This window comes from Macrobrachium nipponense, chromosome 30, assembly GCF_015104395.2.
Source record: "Macrobrachium nipponense isolate FS-2020 chromosome 30, ASM1510439v2, whole genome shotgun sequence".
NCBI lineage: Eukaryota > Metazoa > Arthropoda > Malacostraca > Decapoda > Palaemonidae > Macrobrachium > Macrobrachium nipponense.
The window spans coordinates 22778873-22798567 of record NC_087218.1 but is presented as its reverse complement, the minus strand read 5'-3'; the positions used below and the strand labels follow the sequence as shown (position 1 = coordinate 22798567).

The 19695-nt window shown below is 41.3% G+C and overlaps 1 protein-coding gene across 1 annotated transcript in view; it reads left to right on the top strand.

Annotated features, from left to right (window-relative positions):
- Positions 1–1396: 1396 nt before the first annotated feature.
- The window catches only part of LOC135202373 (synaptic vesicle 2-related protein-like), a 28283-nt gene continuing 9984 nt past the window's right edge, over positions 1397–19695 (top strand). Inside the window, exons 1-3 of the mRNA XM_064231735.1 lie at positions 1397–2004; positions 5829–6010; positions 7804–7915. Coding sequence (XP_064087805.1) covers positions 1892–2004; positions 5829–6010; positions 7804–7915 — 407 coding nt within the window. The 5' untranslated portion in view covers positions 1397–1891. The remainder of the gene's footprint in view (positions 2005–5828; positions 6011–7803; positions 7916–19695) is intronic.

Sequence of the window (19695 nt, the reverse complement as noted above, 5' to 3'; positions counted from 1 at the left end):
CAGTATGATGGCTTTGTATGTTTTTTTTATTAAAGAAAGATATGGCAAAGGTAAACTTTATGAAGACAAAAGCTGAGTTACTGAACCATACTTGTCTTTACATGGCAAACGATATGAGAGAGAGAGAGAGAGAGAGAGAGAGAGGAGAGAGAGAGAGAGAGAGAGAGGAATTGCCAGTTCCTCTATGTGGCTTAACTCTATCTTCATTTTTATCATCTTTCATATTTCAACAATTTTGAAGGAAGGAATTTATTCTATTCTTTATAAATCAGTAAAATTCATACACTATTAAAAACTACGTATTGTATTCAAAACACATACACTTACAGACAGAATGCTGCAGCTAAAACCCTACAGACTGGCTGGTTGCCATGGTGATCTGTTAGCCAATGACAGCCCTCTACTTCTGTTCTATTTATAGACATTTCTGTTACAAAATACAACTACAAACTGTTGATGGTGTCAGTGGCAATATAAAGAACAACCCTCTCCAAGTTGAATTACAGTTATTTGGATCACATAGATTTTTGCATTTTACAGAATGTTTTTGTTGAAAACAAAATGTGTTAGTGAACATATGGTCTTAATTGTCCCACTACATTTCATTATTGATTATCTTAATGATCGCATATTCATTTAACAGTATATTAATTATAAATTATAATAATAATAATAATGAATAAACAACTAAAATGGAAAAGACATGGAAAAAAAGAATTTTTTTTTTTTTTTTTGCTGCAATATACAGTTGTGCGTTCATGTCTCAACATAGGCATCTACGTGTGTGCCTGAATTTATCATTTTTGTCGTGTTTTATTCTTCATTTTTCATCATTTACTATAAGGTTTTTCAAACATTTCTACTTTGGTTTATTATTCATACTCTTTATTTATAGGTATTTATAGGTACAGGTAGTCCCCGGTTATCAGCGGGGGTTCCATTCCCGTGGATGGACCAATAAGTGAAAACCACCATTAACCGAAACATGGCAATTTATGTTTATCGGCGCCATAAGTACTTTATGGCGCACCATAAGAACTCTTATGGTGCCATAACTCTATTATCAATAACCGAAACTCGGCCCGTTATGGCACCATAAATCGCCGATTTTATGGAGCTAGACAAGTGCCATAAAACCAGACCACCAATAACTGAGTCCGCTGATAACCAGGGACTGCCTGTATATATATATAGGTATCGCCAGTTAAACCAGACAATCGGCTAAGACGGACACCCAGGCCCCTATTAGTCTGTCTTAATGAGGATCAACTATATGCTGACAACTGTACTGTGTATTGGATCTCTCTGCCTGGTTGTTCTCTCTCTCAGTCCTGGAAAGTGGGTGGGGCATGTTAAATACACCTGGACAAATGCTAGTGCTATCGTGAATTTTCTATTTTAGGCTGCCATAGGCAGGGAGCTCTTAACTAGGTAATTACTTCATAAGTATACATAAAACTTTTTTTTTTTATTATAAAAATTTCATTTTTAAAATTTGTATTTGTGTTCTTTCTGCTTTTATCACATCAGTAATAGAAAATTATCGAGTAAACTAGGAACAAAGGTGAATATTTCAAGCCAAGTGCCCTTGTAAGAAAAACTGTGTTGGAACAGTACAATAATTAAGATTATGTGCCTGCGGCTATGAACATTAACTCTGTGAGTCACTGATTACCAGCTCTACTGATTTAAACCTGTTATATGCTTTATGAAATATGTTTATTTTTTACTTTAAAATGTTTAAAGTAGATAAGATTTTTTTCCTCAGATAAAGTGTATTTTTTACTGTCATTTTTAACATTGTTATAATTCATTGATATTCTTTTTTAGGAAAACCTATGTTACTGGGTAGGTTGTTATAATTCATTCATATTATTTTTTAGGGAAACCTATGTTACTGGGTAGGTTGATTGTGGATGATGTTGCTCAGATGAATCGTGGAAGGATAAGAGATTTGCTTGTGCAAGACCTCAAGTGGACAACACTCCTGCTGTGGTTCATCTGGTGAGCATTACACTTTCAAATACAGTTGGCCCTCGGTTAGCAGCAGGGGTTCCGTTCCTGGCCGCTGATGCTAAGCGATTTTTGACGCTAAGCAATTTTAAAGCCTACAGCTGCCGCACACCTTCTTTCGGAATACTAGACCAGTTAACAGTGCCCTAGACCAGCCCAATGGCGCCGTAATTCCGCAATCATGCAATAAGTAAAATTATATTTATGCAGTATGGGACTATAGAATTTACGGTACTACTGTGCAGTACATTATAGTGTTATAAATACAGTAAAGTGAAAAAATCTTAGCTTTAATCCTTTGGGTGTCTAAAGTATGTAAAGATATTATAAGGTTTTATACAGTGTACAGGTAGTTGTATGTTCAAGTTACGATAATTTATCTTACGATAATCCGATTTTATGAGAGACCAATTTACAATAGCCTAACTTTCTTCCATCTTCTAGTTACATAAGTTCAAAAACAGCAAAAGAGAATGATTAAAGTATGGTTTTAACGTTATACTTGTTGCGTAAATGTTTACAGCCATGAACAACCGAACGAGAAACAACTTTTTATTTCTAAGTACAACCGAATTAGGTAACAACATCCGTTTGGCTTGTATTTTAATCATCGTACTATAGTACATTATTACCATAGTTGTTATAGATGATGTTATGTAGAATAGGACTGAGATATCTTAATGTAATAACTTTCTTCGCTGTAGATCAAAGATCAATATAAATCAAAGATCAATAGGAAAATATACTGTTAAATTTAAACCTAGTTATAGCTGAAGCTGAGAAAACTGTTCAAGTTGCTAATGACTATTATCGTGCATCGGCAACAAGGATAAAACTCCAGTAAACGTATGCCATCAAACACAACCGTAGATAAAATATAGATAAAATCATTTTAATCAAAACTACTGTGCTTGAAAGAACACATTTAATGTTGGTTCCACGCCGATATAAGATAAATAACGTAAAGTTCGTATTACGATGATATAAAGGAAAATTGAGAATGGAATCACGTAATTTTTTTATGCAGTAAACATGCCGCCAACGTAATCTGTTAACGAAAAAAATGAGTTCACAATCACAACGAGAAATGTTCAATTCATATTTCCACCTAAAAAACACGTCGTATAAGGAAAAATAACCTTGTCTCATATAAGTAAAGTATCTAGATATTCGTTTATGCTAACTAGAAGCAAGAAAATAAGTATTTATGGAAAGATGCATAATTAATAAAATAACACCATGCATTTTTCGAACAGTGGCAGACAAGAACGAACATGAAAAAACATCCTCTGACAATGTGGAGGGTAGTTACAAAAGCTGCCTTAATTTGTATCATATTTATGTACAAAAATAAAAAATACCTCATACGTACGTAGTATATTTTCATACACATTTTAAACATAAAAGCATGAACATTTATAACATCGACACATCGATCGCTAAATCTGCACTCTTTTTAACTCGATATTTTTGGAAGAGCAGCAGGTGGCGGCTTACAAGAACGAACATGAAAAAACATCGTATTTGATAACGTGAAGGGCAGTTTCAAAAAGCTGCCTTAGTATCATATTTCTGCGCAGAAATAAAAATACCCTATACATAATACATTTTCATACACATTTTAAACATACAAGCATGAATATTTATAAATTTGACACATCGATTGCTAAATTTGCACTTTTTTTAACTCCATATTTTCGGAAGGGCAGCAGACGGCAGCTTACAAGAATGAACATGAAAAAACATCGTACTTGATAACGTGAAGGGCAGTTTCAAAAGCTGCCTTTGTATCATATTTCTGTGCAGAAATAAGAATACTCTATACATAATACATTTTCATACACATTTTAAACATAAAAGCATGAACATTTATAAATCGACACATCCATAGCTAAATTTGCACTCATTTAACTCTACATTTTTGGCATAGAACAGCATCAGAGCCATATATTTTACCCTACATTTTTGCCATAGAACAGCATCAGAGCCATATATTTTACCCTAATACCTATGTAATAACTCTAAATTTTTTAATATCATTTGCATAACCTTTATGGGCTGAATGGTATTTCTACAAATGTATGTGCTCATTAGACATAACGGCGCTAGCGGCGCTGTTGACCGAAAATTGTGCAGTAAAAATACCTCAATGCCTTATTTTTTTAATGAATATTTTTGACGACAGCTGTAAAACCGATTCGCCGCTGAGCGATTGCGCCGTTAAGCGCGGGCCACCTGTACTATAGATGTTTCGATTAATAGCCATCTCCTCATATAATCAAAATCATCATCCTTTTATTCCTCAAAGAATAGGTAATCTCTGCAAATAAATTCATTAGTAACAGATTACATCTCAAGAAGCCTTAGATTATTTTTTTAGGCCTATAATTCATTTTGCAACATACAGGCAGCTTAAACTTCTTCTTCCCAGCTGATTCCCATTTTTATATGGGGTCGCCGTTTCGGATGAGCCGTTTCCGTCTATTTCTATCCTGCGCTTCTGCCTCATCAATTCCCTTCTCATGTAAGTCTCCTCTCACACGGTCCTTCCATTTATTTCTTGGTCTCCCTCTTCTTCTCCTTCCTTGAACCTCCATCCCATAGTATGTCTCCCAGTGTGGTCCTCATCTTTCCTCAACAGGTGTCCATACCTTCTCAGCCTCCCCTCCTGCACTTTCTTTGATACTTCCACCACTTTAGTCGACCCCCTTATGTAGTCATTTCTGATCCTATCCTCTTGTCACCCCAGACATCCACCTAAGCATTCTCATTTCTGCCACATCCATCTTCTTCTGCTCTGTTTTTCTCATGCTTGCTGTTTCTGTACCATACAGCATTGCTGTTCTTACCACCGTCTTGTGAAATTTTCCTTTTAACCTAAGCGGTACTCTTTTGTCACAAAGAACTCCAGAGGCCGCTCTCCAGTTGTTCCAGCCTGCCTGTACCTGATGTTTTACTTCTTCTTTCATACTTCCTCCAGCGTTAAAAAAAGATCCCAAATACTTAAACTTATCAACTCTCTTTATTTGCTCTCCACCAAGCTGAATACTTTATCATCCCACTCAGTGGTGGTGCACATATATTCCATCCTAGATCTACTTATTCTCATTCCTATGTCCTCTAGTACTTGTCTCCATCTTTCCAATTTCATTTCCAGATCTTCCCTGCTCTCTGCACACAGAACAATATCATCCGCATACAATATGTTCCATGGTACTGCCTCCCTTACTTCCTCTATTATAACATCCATCACTATGTTAAAGATAAATGGGCTCAGAGCAGACCCCTGGTGTAATCCTACCCTCACCTCAAAACCCTCTGTTTCCCCAACACTGCTCCTCACTCTGGTCTTAAAATTTCAACATTCAAAGAAAACTTGATGTAATTCATATTTTTATTTTGAAAATGTTATGATTGTTGAGCTTCTTAGGTCTACTGTTATAATGCTGCAGATGTAGTTACGTTGACCAGTCCGAGGAGCATGTTAAGTGCATGTCATTGATGGGACCGCTAACCTTATCACACCATACTTTGAACTAAGCAACATAAAAAAAAAATCAGTTCAAATCACACAGATTATGAATTATACCAATGCATAAAAGGGATCACATTTATATAACCATAAGGAAAGCTAGCTGAATTTGCAAACTTTTTGACATGTATGACATTAGAAATAAAAAAAATTGTTGACTGGTGAACAGATGATGAGTGAAGATGATGACTCTTTGAAGGGGAATCGTAGTGAATGGTTGATGATACTGCTTGGTGCTGGGAGGGAGCTGAGATTTAATACACATATTTGCATATTTTAACAGGTCATCCTGTGCATTCTGCTATTATGGAGTTGTGCTCATGACTACAGAATTATTTGAAGCCAAAGGGAATTTGTGTTCCATATCTGGCACAGAGGGTGTACATACCTGTTCTGCTGACTGCCGCCCATTAAATTCAGAAGATTATTTGGATCTTTTGTGGACAACACTTGCAGAATTTCCTGGTAAGGTGATGTTTGATGCTTTCATATGTGACCATGGAATAGATCTAATCTCTTATTTTACTCATACTATAATGCTAACTTGGTAGAAGAGATAAACATGGCTGATCAAATATTAGGGTTCATGCTTGATTAGTGCCAATTATGTGTGATCACACATTTTAATAAAAAATATGAGGAAATGAAGTTATTTGATGACTAAATTGAATAAAATACTCTTTAACTAACCAATTTGTGATTGATGTAAACATTTTGTAATGTTTATTGACTTGAAACATTCTCCAATCACATATGCATTGCCACATCTCCAATCATCTATCTAAGATTAAGGATGGGTAGTTAATAAGCTAACATTGTCTTTAAGTAGCCATAGATGCTTTTTTGTTGATACGCAGAACAAACTTTCAGTCTTAACAATAGGATAAATCTTCTGGCGCCACTGGAAACCGGTTAGAAATAATAAAAGATTGTAAATGCATCGGAAGCTGTGGCATCTGGCATCCGATGTGTAGTTGAGGTGGAAGCAAGTCAAGAGAGTGCGCTTGAATCCAGTGATGCATCAGTATTGCATTAAAATAGATTTAGTACTTAGAAAAAGTCAACATTATACAGTTGACTCACTTAATATAGTTCATGAAGTCTGTGAACTTACTCATGCCATAACGGCAGTTATTATCTTCCATTGCTTGCTTGAAGGATTTCTTCTCTAATGAGAGGTGAGATTCTTATTACTAAAAAAGTTTAACCAGTCTACAATTTGGGTGCATAGGAAAAGGCAGACTCAGAACAAGGCTGGGAATGGAAGGGATGAAGCAGGAATAAAAAATAATACAGCTCACAGGATGATGTGCAAGGAACGCTTTAAGTAGTATCCCTGTACAGAGCATCAGGTATAACTTTAAATACAGTATAGTACTGTATATGGTATTGCATATAGGTGCCCTTACCATATAAATTTAGCTGTGTGCTCTTTGCTCCTTAGGTGGTAAGGTGCTATAGTATAGCATCCCTTTACCATTTTTGTAAGGGTACACTTGAGCAACAGTCATTTCAGTATCATCCTTTACCTAATAGATATAGTAAGGTTAGATCTTATTTTATTTGCCAAAGAGATAAGTAATGATTACAGCTTGCAACTGCAAGTAATCTTACGAGGAATGGTGCATTAGCAAGTTGGTATAGTTGGAAACTGTGTGGGATATAAAGATAGGGAAAATATTGAATCTTTAAAACTAAATTTATTACATAATTCTGACATTTATTCTTACCTAGGACAATTAAATATATGTGAAAATTAATTGCCATTAAAGGAGTTTTAGTATGAGCCATGACTTAGTGCTGTAAGTATTAAGAGACATTGACCCACAGTTCCAAAAATAGTGGGAAGGGAGGACTCAGTGGTCAAGGTCAAGCAGGCAGTAGTCTGGAGCATGTCAGAATGAAACAACAAACAAAAAGATGAAAAAACTCCACATCCACTTTACAATATAGGAAGCAAACTTTGAAAATGGGAGTATTGGGGTGTATTAACTGAAGAATGATTGCATTATCTGACCAGCCATGTTTTTAACTTGTAGTGATATATGATGGCAATGATGAATATGGATTTGTTTTTTTCTTTTTGCCATCTTACATGAATTTTGTATTTTAATGGCTGAGGGGCCCTTACTTTTTCAGGTGACTTAATCCCCATGACTATTGGGCTTTTTAGTTTTACATTTTGCAGATGAAACATATTTTAATTCAACATGTTTTTGTGGAAATATATGGCATTACATAGTGACTTATATTTTCAGGGATTTTCTTCACTATCTTAGTAATAGAAAGACTTGGAAGGAAGAAGACTATGGCCCTTGAGTTCATTGTCTTCGTAGTTTCAATTATTTTTCTATTCATCTGCACTTCCAAGTAAGTAGGTTGTCCTTTTTTGGTAACAAGCATTTATTTATGTACTTTAGATTTTGTATTTCATTTGCTAAAAGATACTGATAAAAGCTATAGCCATTCAACGACTTGAATACCTAAAGACAATCTTTAGACAAGACAAGTGTAGACGACTGCTAAATTACAGAACCATCTGTGTATAGATTAGCATTTCGTTACCATATATACTCGCATATCATGTGACTTTTGAAATATAATTTGTTCCGATACGAATACAAACCATCAGTCCTTTACAATAGGAAGGTAACTAGCGGCAGCTGGAACGGTCGTAAGGTTCGAACAAGGGAGTTCGGTAGTTAACTGCTTGTCCGACAGTGCGCGCACGTGCAACTGTGAGGTGAAGACTTTGCTTTCGGCCGCCGATGGAGACAGACGTGTTGTTTGCTCTCTGCCCGCTTTTGTCGTACGCTTTGTATCTTACGTCAAACTTGGTTTGCTTTGTGTGTGTTTGATAAAATACTGTAAGTACGTGTGCTTTGTATTTTATTATTATTTCATTATTACGCATTCTCGTGAGCTGGAGACGTCCCCACGCCCCCCATCAGCCGCAGAGTTTGCCCTGGTGTGGAGGGCCATAAGTGTGGGGCCTTCCACTCTTTTCCAGAGGTTGATCCTCATGAATTATTGTGCTCGGTGCCGAGAGCGCAAATGCTCTCGGGCCGAGCCCTGCGTTGTGTGTAATAATTGGTCGGAGGAGCAGTGGGTGCTCTATGAGGCTAGGAGGAAGCGGCGTAAGCCTGCCAGGGAGTCTTTTGGAGGGTTGTCCGGCAACGCCCTTGGTCACAGTCACGTTGTCTTCCTTCCTGCCGCCATTCCAGCTCTCGCGTATGGCTCCTTCCCCTTCGGGGGGGTTTCTCGTTCCTTCTCTTCGCCCCATCCGTCGAGAGTAGAGGAGGGGGCGGGATACCCCAACATCCAATTTGTACTCGGGGTCTTCCGTTCGTTCGGGAGGGAACTTGTTCCCCCCCCCGTGCGAGGGTGAACCCCTACTACTAACCCGTTTTTTTTTTTTTTTTTTTTTTTTGCTTCCTCAGGTGCTCCTGCTGGGGGCGACGACCTCGGCCAGGTATGGTTCTCGCTGGGTCTCCAGGGCACACCGAGCGTTCAGGGGCAGCTGCATCTTCTGGCGGTTGCTGTTCTGGTCACCCATGGAATGGTGACCACCACCAGCCACCACCGTCACGACCCCAGGGTATGCCGCCCCTCCCCACCTGGTCTACACATAACATGCGATGCCGGTGACTCCCACGGCCGCTGTACAGACCCCAATCGCTGCCGTACCGAGGAGGGGCATGCCTCCCCCTCTGGGTTCTTCGCCCTGCCAGCCCCTGACTTTCGGTGCCTGAAGAGTTCGCCCCTGGACCTGCCGCCGGCACCCAGGATGTCGCTGGCTGCTGCCCAGTCTCCTGCCATACCTGCCGCTCCTGCTGTACCTGCCTTGCCTGAGCCAGTTCCTGCCAAACTTGTTCCAGCCCATGGTGTTGCTGCCCCAGTCGCGGGTCCTTCTGGATGGAGGACCAGACGTCTGTCCTGAGGGAGCTGACGAGAAGAAGAGGAAGGTGTTGTCGTTGTCTTCTTCGTCATCGCCTGCTGCCGCCTCTTCCCCCTTCGACTTCCAAAGCTTCCAAGCCGAGGAAGAAGAAGAAGACTGGCTCCTTCCCCCCTAAGAAGTCTCCTTTGGGAACTTCTAAGGGCCCGTCTTACTCCGGTGGGATGGGGGGTTCTTCCACTGGTCCTCTTGCTCCTTCGGGAGCGGGGCCCGTCTCTCCTTCCGCAAGGAAGAAGAAGACGGGGACCAGAGGGGTACCGGCTAACACCGGTACTTCCTCGCCTGGTGGTAGAGGTCCTACCTCTAACCAGGTTCCGGCTCGGCCTCTCGTTCGCGAGAGGTACCGAGTGTACGGTCTCCCATGGGCGACCGTACAGCCAAGGCTCAGGCTTCCGAGTTCGCTCGGCGCCAGGACCGAGGCACAGAGCGGAAGGCTGGCGAGAGTTGCTCAGGTGACTCTCGCCAGGCCAGCGATCGCTCTCGTAGTGAACCGCAGGCTACCAGGGTTGCCGTGACGGTCCCAGACCGGCCAGAGGCTAAGGCTGGGAAGAAGTCCCCTCGATCGCAGGAACCAGCCCCGGCTGGTTCCAGCGGTTCGACGCGCTGTGAGAACAGGCACCACTCCCACCGCGACAGTGGTCTCTGCAGGTCTCCTGACCGCCGCTCCCATCAGGACCAGACGGGTAGGGAGACCAGCAGCAGCTCCTCTGACGCATGGGACCAGGGCCGTTGTTCTCGGTCCAGCAGCTCTCCCCAGGAAAGCTGCGCGACCAGGCCTGCAGCTCGATCGCCACCGTGGGTTGGCGATCGCCTGCAGCCCCCCAAGCACACTGGTCCTGCCGGTGGGTGGGGAGGGGAGCGTCAAGCCTTCCTCTCCTATCCCTTCAACTTCCTCGGGTTACACCAGGAAGGGCGAGGCGATCAGGAGTGATTGTGAAGGCGTGCTCCCACAGCGACAGCGGACTCTGCCGGTCCCCTGACCGCTGCTCCCACCAGGACCGGATGGATAGGGGAACCAGCAGCAGCTCCTCTGACGCTCGGGACCGTCGCTGCTGCTTTCGGTCTAGCCGCACGACCAGGCCTGCAGCTCGATCGCCAGTAGATCTCCTGAAGAGCAGGAAGACCGCTGGTCCAGACCAGCAGCTCGACCATCACCGTGGTTGATGATCGCCTACAGTCTTCCCAGCCTACCAGTTCTGCTAGTAGGCAGGGGAGGAGCTCTCATAACAACTCCCCTGACATAGAGACCGACGCTCCGTTCCTTGGTCCAGTGTTTCTCCGCAAGAAGCCGCTGGTCCAGACCTGCAGCTCGATCGCCAACCAACCTGCAGTCCTCCCAGCCTACTAGTTCTGCTAGTAGGCAGGGTAGGAGGAGCATCAGGTCTCCCTCACCTGTCCCTTCAACCTCCTCAGGCTACACCGAGAGGAACGAGACGAACAGGAGTGACCGTGAGGAATGCACTTCTTACGATCCGGCCACGAGCTTGGTTAGGTCTTGGGACCAACAGATCCTCGCTCAAGTGGTTGGAGGAGATCGTGGGTGGCTGGCGATGACAAATGATGCTTCTCAGACTCTCGGAGGGACCATCACCGCTGTTCACGTGACAGTCCGTCTGAACCACACACTCAAGAGAACAGGGTGCGCTCCCCCTTCGGTCCTCTTGAGAGGTTTCGGCCTTGACGAGGACTGGGACGCGTCGGAGGACGGTATCGGCTCTCTCCTGTCAGGTGCTCGCTCAGCCCAACCCAGACAACGGTCACGGTGGCGGCAAACGCTTAGCCTACAGTACGAGTTCGTAACCCTCCTCAGGAAAACGTTTTCTCCTGACGGTAACATTTTCCTAGACTTTGAGCGGCACAGCACGGTGATGGCTGCTCCTACTCGCTTCTCCAACTGCTAGTTCCGCTGGGAAGGCGAGCGAGTATCCAATCTTCCTCCCCATTCCCTCTCTCCCTATGGCTACGAAGGAAAGGGGAGGGATCCTGCAGAGCATTCTCCGTAGGACTCCACGTTGGGGACTGCGTTCCTGGGGGACCTTCGGGTCCTACCAGACGTAAGTCCCCGTCGTTGAGGAAGGATCCTGCCCCATCCTCGATTTCTACGGGAATCGGGAGGACCACCACCTGATGATTGTCTGACGAATTCGGTGGGGGTTTCGCCGAGTGCTTATAATTCTTTGGAATTTCTAGCACTCTCCGAGTGTTCTGGTTTTCTACAATCTGCAAACACTTGGGCGAAACCAGGGTCCAGAGTGGGGGCTAGACGAGAATCCCAGATAATTGTTACTACGATATTCCGGAATCTCGCCGAATGCTTGAATTCCTGGAATTTCTAGCGTTCAAGAGAAGCACTGCTGCTGAAGGAAGAATATCTCACAGTAGGCGGCCAACCCCAGGATAGAGAAGAACGGGTGGGAACATCCAGTTTGGCTTGAACTATCGTCTTCGGTATCCTGTTATCACCATTGAAGTCTTCCTTCGGGGGATAACTTCTTCACTCTCTTCATTAGAGAATGAAGGGTGTCGGCTTCCAGTCCTTATTCTCATTCCTCGAATGGAAAAGAATTTAGGATGGAGGTCTATGTACAGGAACCTACAAATATACTACATATATTGTCCTCGCGACATGATTCTGTTAATCAGTTGAATTATCCGAGGTGTAGGCACATACCGTAGTTAACTCTACGGATTGTGACCGAGACGAATAGTATCTTCTTAATTGAACTGCAACTCGGGACTGCCTGCAACCTCCCAGGAGTTACCAGTTTCAATTTTGAGATACTTATGGTATTGTTACAACAACACCCTCAGCGTTTGTATTCACCGAAATCTGTTTCGTTTAAATGCAAATGCTCGAGCGTATTTTTTTGCGCTCGATGGTTCTAGCCGAACGCATTCCTTCTTGGAATGGATTACCTGGCAACTCAGGATGACGAGTGAGCGAGACCAACGGTGTATTGGGCTGCCTGCCGCAGCCCAGTACCAGCTGGCTCTCCGAGATGCACGGTCGGTTTATGTCTCTCTCCTCTACAATGATTGACCACCGAACCGTATCTCTGCCCGGCAATCACAGACTTAGGTCTCTGGTTGGCTGGGATTCTTGCATACGTGAATGACCATCTCTACTGCATTGCCTTGGACATTGCGAGAATTTCCAGACAGAGATATCTCAATAGACTCTATCATCTTTCTGTTTACCGCACGGTAACAGAATTCTGTAGCCTAGTCTCCCGCTGCATCACACCTACCGCTGCGATAATGCGGAATGATTTCTTCAGACATCTGAGTTTGTCTTCTAAATATATCTCATATTCGTAGGTATACAATTGTTCATTGTTCACCCCGAATTGTAGATGTACTATAACGGAAGACAACGCCTGTTCCCCGCCCTGCAAGCTCTACTTCCAAGTATATATATGTCCTCCTTGGATAACCTGAAAGATGATGATGATGATTCAGCCCATGAGAAGCGGTTCTTCAGGCAGTACATCCCTGTGTTTTCATTACTGAAAAGCGTTCTGCTTTCATTGCAATCACGACTTCTCACCGAACAGCAATGAAATAGCGGTTTAGCGTTTTCGGTCCTTTGAAAAGTACAGGTTCAGAATCTTGAGAATCACTTTTCTCGGTTCAGCTGTGAAGACGTAGGTCTGCATTCACCTTCCACCTTCGTCTTCAACGGCGCATAGTGTTGTTTCTCCTTAGCTGAGATTCAACTACCATGAGAACTTCTGTCTTGCCATCAGGGACCTCGGTCTCTAGAAGGCAATTGACTTTCGCCTGTTGGGCACATGACTTGAGAGAATCATCATCTCGCCTTCCGGCATCGGCGGCAACATATGACGATTTGTGTGGTCTCTCGGCATACCCCTTCAAAGGTGAGGGTCACGTGATTATGCTCGGATGCTTGAACAGCTTGCCTCACACAACCGAACGCAGTCAGTCGGCAGCTGTCGAAGCGTCCAAGACCGTTACGAGCTATGCTGTGGACTTAGTTCGGTTGTTCCAGATCAATCATTACTTCGTCTTACTAGCTTGTTCCAGTACCCATACCATCGACACCCACCATGGAGCGTTGGTGTCCTATCCACCGCGGAGACGGAGAGACTTCGCCACAGTGGGGTACGAGACGGCGAGAGACTTCGCCGCAGTGGGGTACGAGACCGCGAGAGACTTCGCTGCAATGGGATACAAGAACGCGAGACACTTCGCTGCAGACGGATAGACCAGTATGGGTACTGGACATCACTCCGAAGAATATGTCGGACAGAAGAGGGATAGGTCATCGCGACGATTCCCTTCTTTCCCTCCGAGTAGGAAAACTGCATGGCTTTTCCTTCGACGTCAAGCATCCAGGGGATGGGGATCTGTGACGCTCGATTTCGTACCGAACTTCGTAGCGAAGACTCAGAATCCTTCGGTCCCTGCCGATTGGTTCGAGTCTTTCACAATCCCCTCCCTAATGGACTTCACCGACATCGATGCGGATGAGATGCTGCTTTGTCCTGTGAGGGCGCTACAGTGTTCCCCCCGTATTCGTGGGGGATGTGTACCAGACACCCCCGCGAATAGTTAAAACCACCACTAAAAATGCTTATAACTGCCTATCTTGAAAGTTCAGATGCCAAATGTATACCTTTAATAACATCCTACTTCAAATATACCTAAAATTACTAACCTATTACTGCATTAATCTTTGAGGTTATATATTAATATCATTTTAAAGTCATCTTAAACATTTTACCATTAAAAATATATACTTACAGCAAATAACAGAGAGAGAGAGAGAGAGGAGAGAGAGAGAGAGAGAGAGAGAGAGATGAGAGAGAGAGAGAGAGAGACCAATGAATGGCAACACATATATTTGACCCTCAAGAGTGAAATTATGAATTATTTCTGAGACGAGAAGAAAGAATAATTAAGGGACGATGAGAGAGAGAGAGAGAAGAAGGAGAGAAGAGAGAAGATGAAGAGAGAGAGAGAGAGAGTAGCGAATAATTTCCTAGGACTCCGCTTCCTCCCCTCCCCAACCAATTTCCGTATATCAAACTCATTTACTCCCCCGCCCATGTTCCTCCAAGTGGATAAAAGACTGGGAATCGCTATTTTTATTAATCTTATTAATAGTTTGAAAATTAGTTATAAGGTAAATAATTTATTTACACTACAAAACAAATACTACGTGAGAGAGGAGGAGAGATAGAGAGAGATAACGAGAGGAAGATGAGAAGAGGGAAGGAGAAGAAAAGGTTACGAGAGAGAGAGAGAGAGAGAGAGAGAGAGAGAGAGAGAGAGAGAGGGTTGTCCTTAGTTTTTAAAAGAGTGAAATGGATAGATTATTGTACTTCTTTAAAATACTATCACATGTGAATTTTGAGATTAGTTATATTATTATTGTTATTATTATTATGCGAAAATATTAATAAACATACACATGTACATAGAAATTATCTCATATCAGCAAAAGAGAAAGAGAGAGAGAATTTCAATGATCCGTAGATGGCAAACACTGGATTTGACAGTTGGAACCCACCCAGCCAACCAAGCTGGGGTTTAATGCATTTTCTTTTATTCTTAACTAATTCTTTTTATTTATAAACTAAAATCTTGCTAATTCACTTTAGTATTTTCTTTAATGAATTTATATTATTGCTGTTTACATTAATATTGATATTTGAAAATTAGTAAATCATCATCCAAACAACATACATCGCTTTAAGATAGAGAGAGAGAGAGAGAGTGGAGAGAGAGAGAGGGAGACAGAGAGAGAGGAGAGAGAGAGATGAGACAAGAGAGAGAGAGGAGATTATCGTAGTATTTGTAAAAAATTACTTTCACATATGATTTTTGTAATTAACAGTTTTCTTATTTATTCTTATTATTATTGATTATTATTAGTATTATTATTATTAATTATTTGAAAATATTAATAAACATATTACGCATATATGTACCATAAAAATCTCTCATCTCAGTAAAAGAGAGAGAGAGAGAGAGAGAGGAGAGGGGGGGGGTGGAAATTTCATGAGCACTTGATGGCAGCAACAAATCAGCTCCTTCCCCCTCCGGTCACTTAACTTGATACTCATATCTGAGTTTTAGTACCTGGAGTTAGAGAAAGAATCTGACTGGGATTTCCTTCATTCTTCCATAATTTTTTAAATTTATAAGCTAAAATCTTACTAATTCACTATGGTATTTTCTTTAATGAATTGATATTATTGCTGTATAAATTAATATTAATATTTGAAAATAGTAAATCATTTATTTATCATACAAAAAAACATACATCTTTGTAGTAGAGAGAGAGAGAGAGAGAGAGAATTATTATTTTTATTATGTGATATCATTTAAACTTATTAAACTTACTAATACAGTATTAATCAAAATTAATATTAGAAAATTAGTAAATCATTTTTGTATCATAAAAACGTATTTAGTCATGAAAATAAACATCAAAATACACTAATTAGTGATTATTTTCGTCGGAAAATTCCGCGAATGGGCAAGTCCGTCCGCGAATAATTTCTAGATAGGTTCCAAAGAAAAATCTGCGAATGTGTGAGTCCGCAAATCCGGAGAACGCGAATACGGGGGAACACTGTACGTCGCTATCTGAAGAGAACTCGGCTCCCCAATCCTGAGTGTCGACGCCTCTTCGTTAACACCGGGATGACCAAGAAAGAAGCATACAGTAACACTCTTTCTTTCTGGCTGCGTGAGGTTGATCAGGAGGGCGTACGAAGCTGATGGTAGTGACGACATCCGTACCCTTCGTCCGAGAGCCCACGAAGTCAGAGATATTGGTCCTTCCCTTGCGTTCCGCAAGAACTTCTCCGTGGCGCAGGTACTGAAGGCAGGGGTCTGGTCCAACCAGACCACCTACACCTCCTTCTACCTTCAGGATATAGCCCACAGATCCTTGGACACTTTTCCTTAGGACCTGTGGTGGCTGTTCAACACGTTGTGTAGCTTACCCAGCACCCGAGCGGATAGAACAGCATCGCATCCTTGTGTGACTGCATGAAGGGATAGGTGAATGAGAATGTGACTGGCCTTCTCTTCCCCATCTTTTTCTCTCCCTCTACCTGTGGGCAGAGGGACGCGGTAGTTACTATGCTGGATCAGGAGGCGATGCAGGTAAGCTACTCAACCGAGCCCCCATACTATCCCTTCCAGTAGGGATAGGAGCGATTATCCACCACTTCCCCAACGGGGGGGGGAAGTGGAAGCCAACAAGAGACAACCCATGACTTCATATTGCCTCTAGCAATAGGAACAAGTTCTTGCTTGCTAGTTTTAAGAGGTACGCTTGCCTCCCTCTTATTACTTGGGTCCAGAGGTCTGACCACTGATCCTGCGGTACATACCCCGATCATGGGGCAGAGGCTAGGATCCCTCCCTCTGCTCTTACGACCAGGGAGGGAATCCAAGGTTGGGGGAACACTAGTCTGTTCACAAAGACTCAGATACCTCCCACCAAGAAGTGAGTCTTCCTATTGTAAAGGACCAATGGTTTGTATTCGTATCGGAACAAATGGCAATTTGTCGAAAATTGCATTTTTCCTAACTATACAAACCTGAGGTCCTTTTCACATAGTCCCACCTCATGCCACCCCTCACTCTGCGTTTTCCTGGGCCTAAAGCAAAGTGGTCCTTCACCTCCCAGTCGTGCGTGCGCGCACTGTCGGACAAGCAGTTAACTACTGAACTCCCTTGTTCGAAGCTTAAAACCGTTCCAGCTGCCGCTAGTTACCTTCCTATTGTAAAGGACCTCAGGTTTGTATAGTTAGGAAAAATGCAATTTTTGACAAATTGCCATTTTTAAGCTAATTTCAAGGAGGCTGTATCATATATGAGATATAAAATTAGTGTATGTAATATTCACATATTGTAATATAAAATACAAACATAGAGTATGCATCTTTTCCAGGTATCTTTAAAAAAGTTATGCTTTACTTCACTGTATCCAGTAATATTATATGTATTCATGTTACTATTGTTTTATAAAATTCAAACATAGCAATCATGTACCATGCATTGTTTGTGTTTTCATTATTTCATTGTGTTGTGCTCAAGAATTTTTGTTTAGGCATCAATTTCCATTTAAAGATAACCATGGGGGAAGTTTTGTCCCATCTGCCATTCACATTAAAACAACTGTTACATACGTTCTTTCATGCCCAGTAGTTTTAATTAAGATATTTTTCTCTCCAATTTTATTATAGTTGAGTTTGATGGCACAACAAGGTTTAGGGGAATTTTCATCCATGTTGCTGATACACAATAATTTATATTCATTAGAAACTTGAACATTGTTTTCTCAACTTCAACTACATTTTGCAGCCTAAATTTAGCAATATATTTCCTTACTGATCTTTTCTCCATAGCGAATAAGAGTATACAGTACTACTTTACTCTATAAATATATCACCTAATGTCATTTGTAACATAAGTACGGTGATTATTTACTAATCGTACACTGGTTTAAATGCAAGCAAAACAGCTATTGTTATCGGATTCAGTTGTCCATAGCAAACAGCTGTTTTTCATTTGGTTGTTTATGGTTACACCCATTTACCCAACAAGTTTAGCGTTACTAACAATACTTTTATCATTCTCTTTTATTTTTTTAACTTAACTAGATGGGATAAAGAGATGAAGGCAAAGAGGTTAGTCTAATGTACAATAATTTTCATGTATAATTACAGTGGTCCCCCCGTATTCGCAGGGGATGCGTACCAGACCCCCCCGTGAATAGTTAAAACCCGCCAATGTTTGGAACCCCTATAAAAATGCTAAAAACAGCCTATTTTGTTAGTTAAAACTCAAGAAAAAACCACTAAAAATGTTCATACTTGGCTTTTTTAATAGTTTTATCACCAAAGGTGCATTTTATGATGAAATTTATCAAAAAAAAACCAGGAATTTGTGGATATTTCTCATTGAAAAATACTGCGAATGTGCGAATTTTCCGTGAATAATGCGGGGAAACGTTCCTGAGAGAAATCTGGAGAACGCGAATATAGGGGGTCCACTGTATTGTTCATATGACTAAATTGTTGTAAATGGTTGTATGTAATCCAAAATTGTGTTATTTCACCAAAATTATAATGAATTCTAACGAAAAATGAACATTACGTAATCCTAAATGTTATTACCACCAAAGTATACTATCATTAAAATTTCTGAAAGGTTACCAAAAGATAAGTGTTCCTGTATGCGTAACTATAACTTGATGTTTACATTTTCTCAACTGGGGTTGCATACATAAAAGCTGATTTCATTGATATGGAATTATTTCTCAAATATGCCAATAATATGTAAGGTAATAATGGTTTTACTATCTTTATTATCAGTTTGTATCATAATGTGAATCTTTTCATGTATGTCAGTGGTTATCGTACCGAGGCCAAGTCTAGCCTACGTATAAACATCACACAGAATCCATGGTTTGAATTTTAGAATGGTAGTATAAGACTGTCGAATTTTAGGATTTAAAGGTCGTCTTGTATGCAGAAATATATGGTACCGTAGTTTGAGCGTCCCATTTATTACTATTTGTTTACTTCATTTCTTCATAATTTATCCCTCATACTCCGATTGAACGTGTTAAACGTCGAGATAAATTGTCTCCCGGGTGCCGATTGGACGTATTAAACGTCGACATAAAAAAGTTTTTTTAAAAATTCACGGAAAAATACTTATAGGCCTACCAGCCGAAAACTTTTGAATCACGCACCTTGGGGGATGCTGGGAGCTCACGGATCAAGGCGTTGTTTTGTTTACAATTGTTACGCAGGCACGCAAGCGCGAATTTCTTTCTTATCGCACTAAAAAGTATCAGTGACACATCTCAGAAATTATTTTGTCACTTTGACATAATTTTTGCACCACTTTAAATTAGCCGTTACATGGAGTATAATATATGAAAATGTGCACATTTTTATGTAGAATACAACAAAAAATACTCATGATTGTAGCTTTTATCAGTTTTGAAATATTTTCATATAAATAACAATAAGTGCCAAAATTTTAACCTTTGGTCAACTTTGACTCTACCGAAATGGTTGAAAAACGCAATTGTAAGCTAAAACTCTTATATTCTTGTAATATTCAATCATTTAACTTCATTTTGCAACAAATTCGACGTCTCTAGTACAATATTTCGATTTATCGTGAATTTATTAAAAAA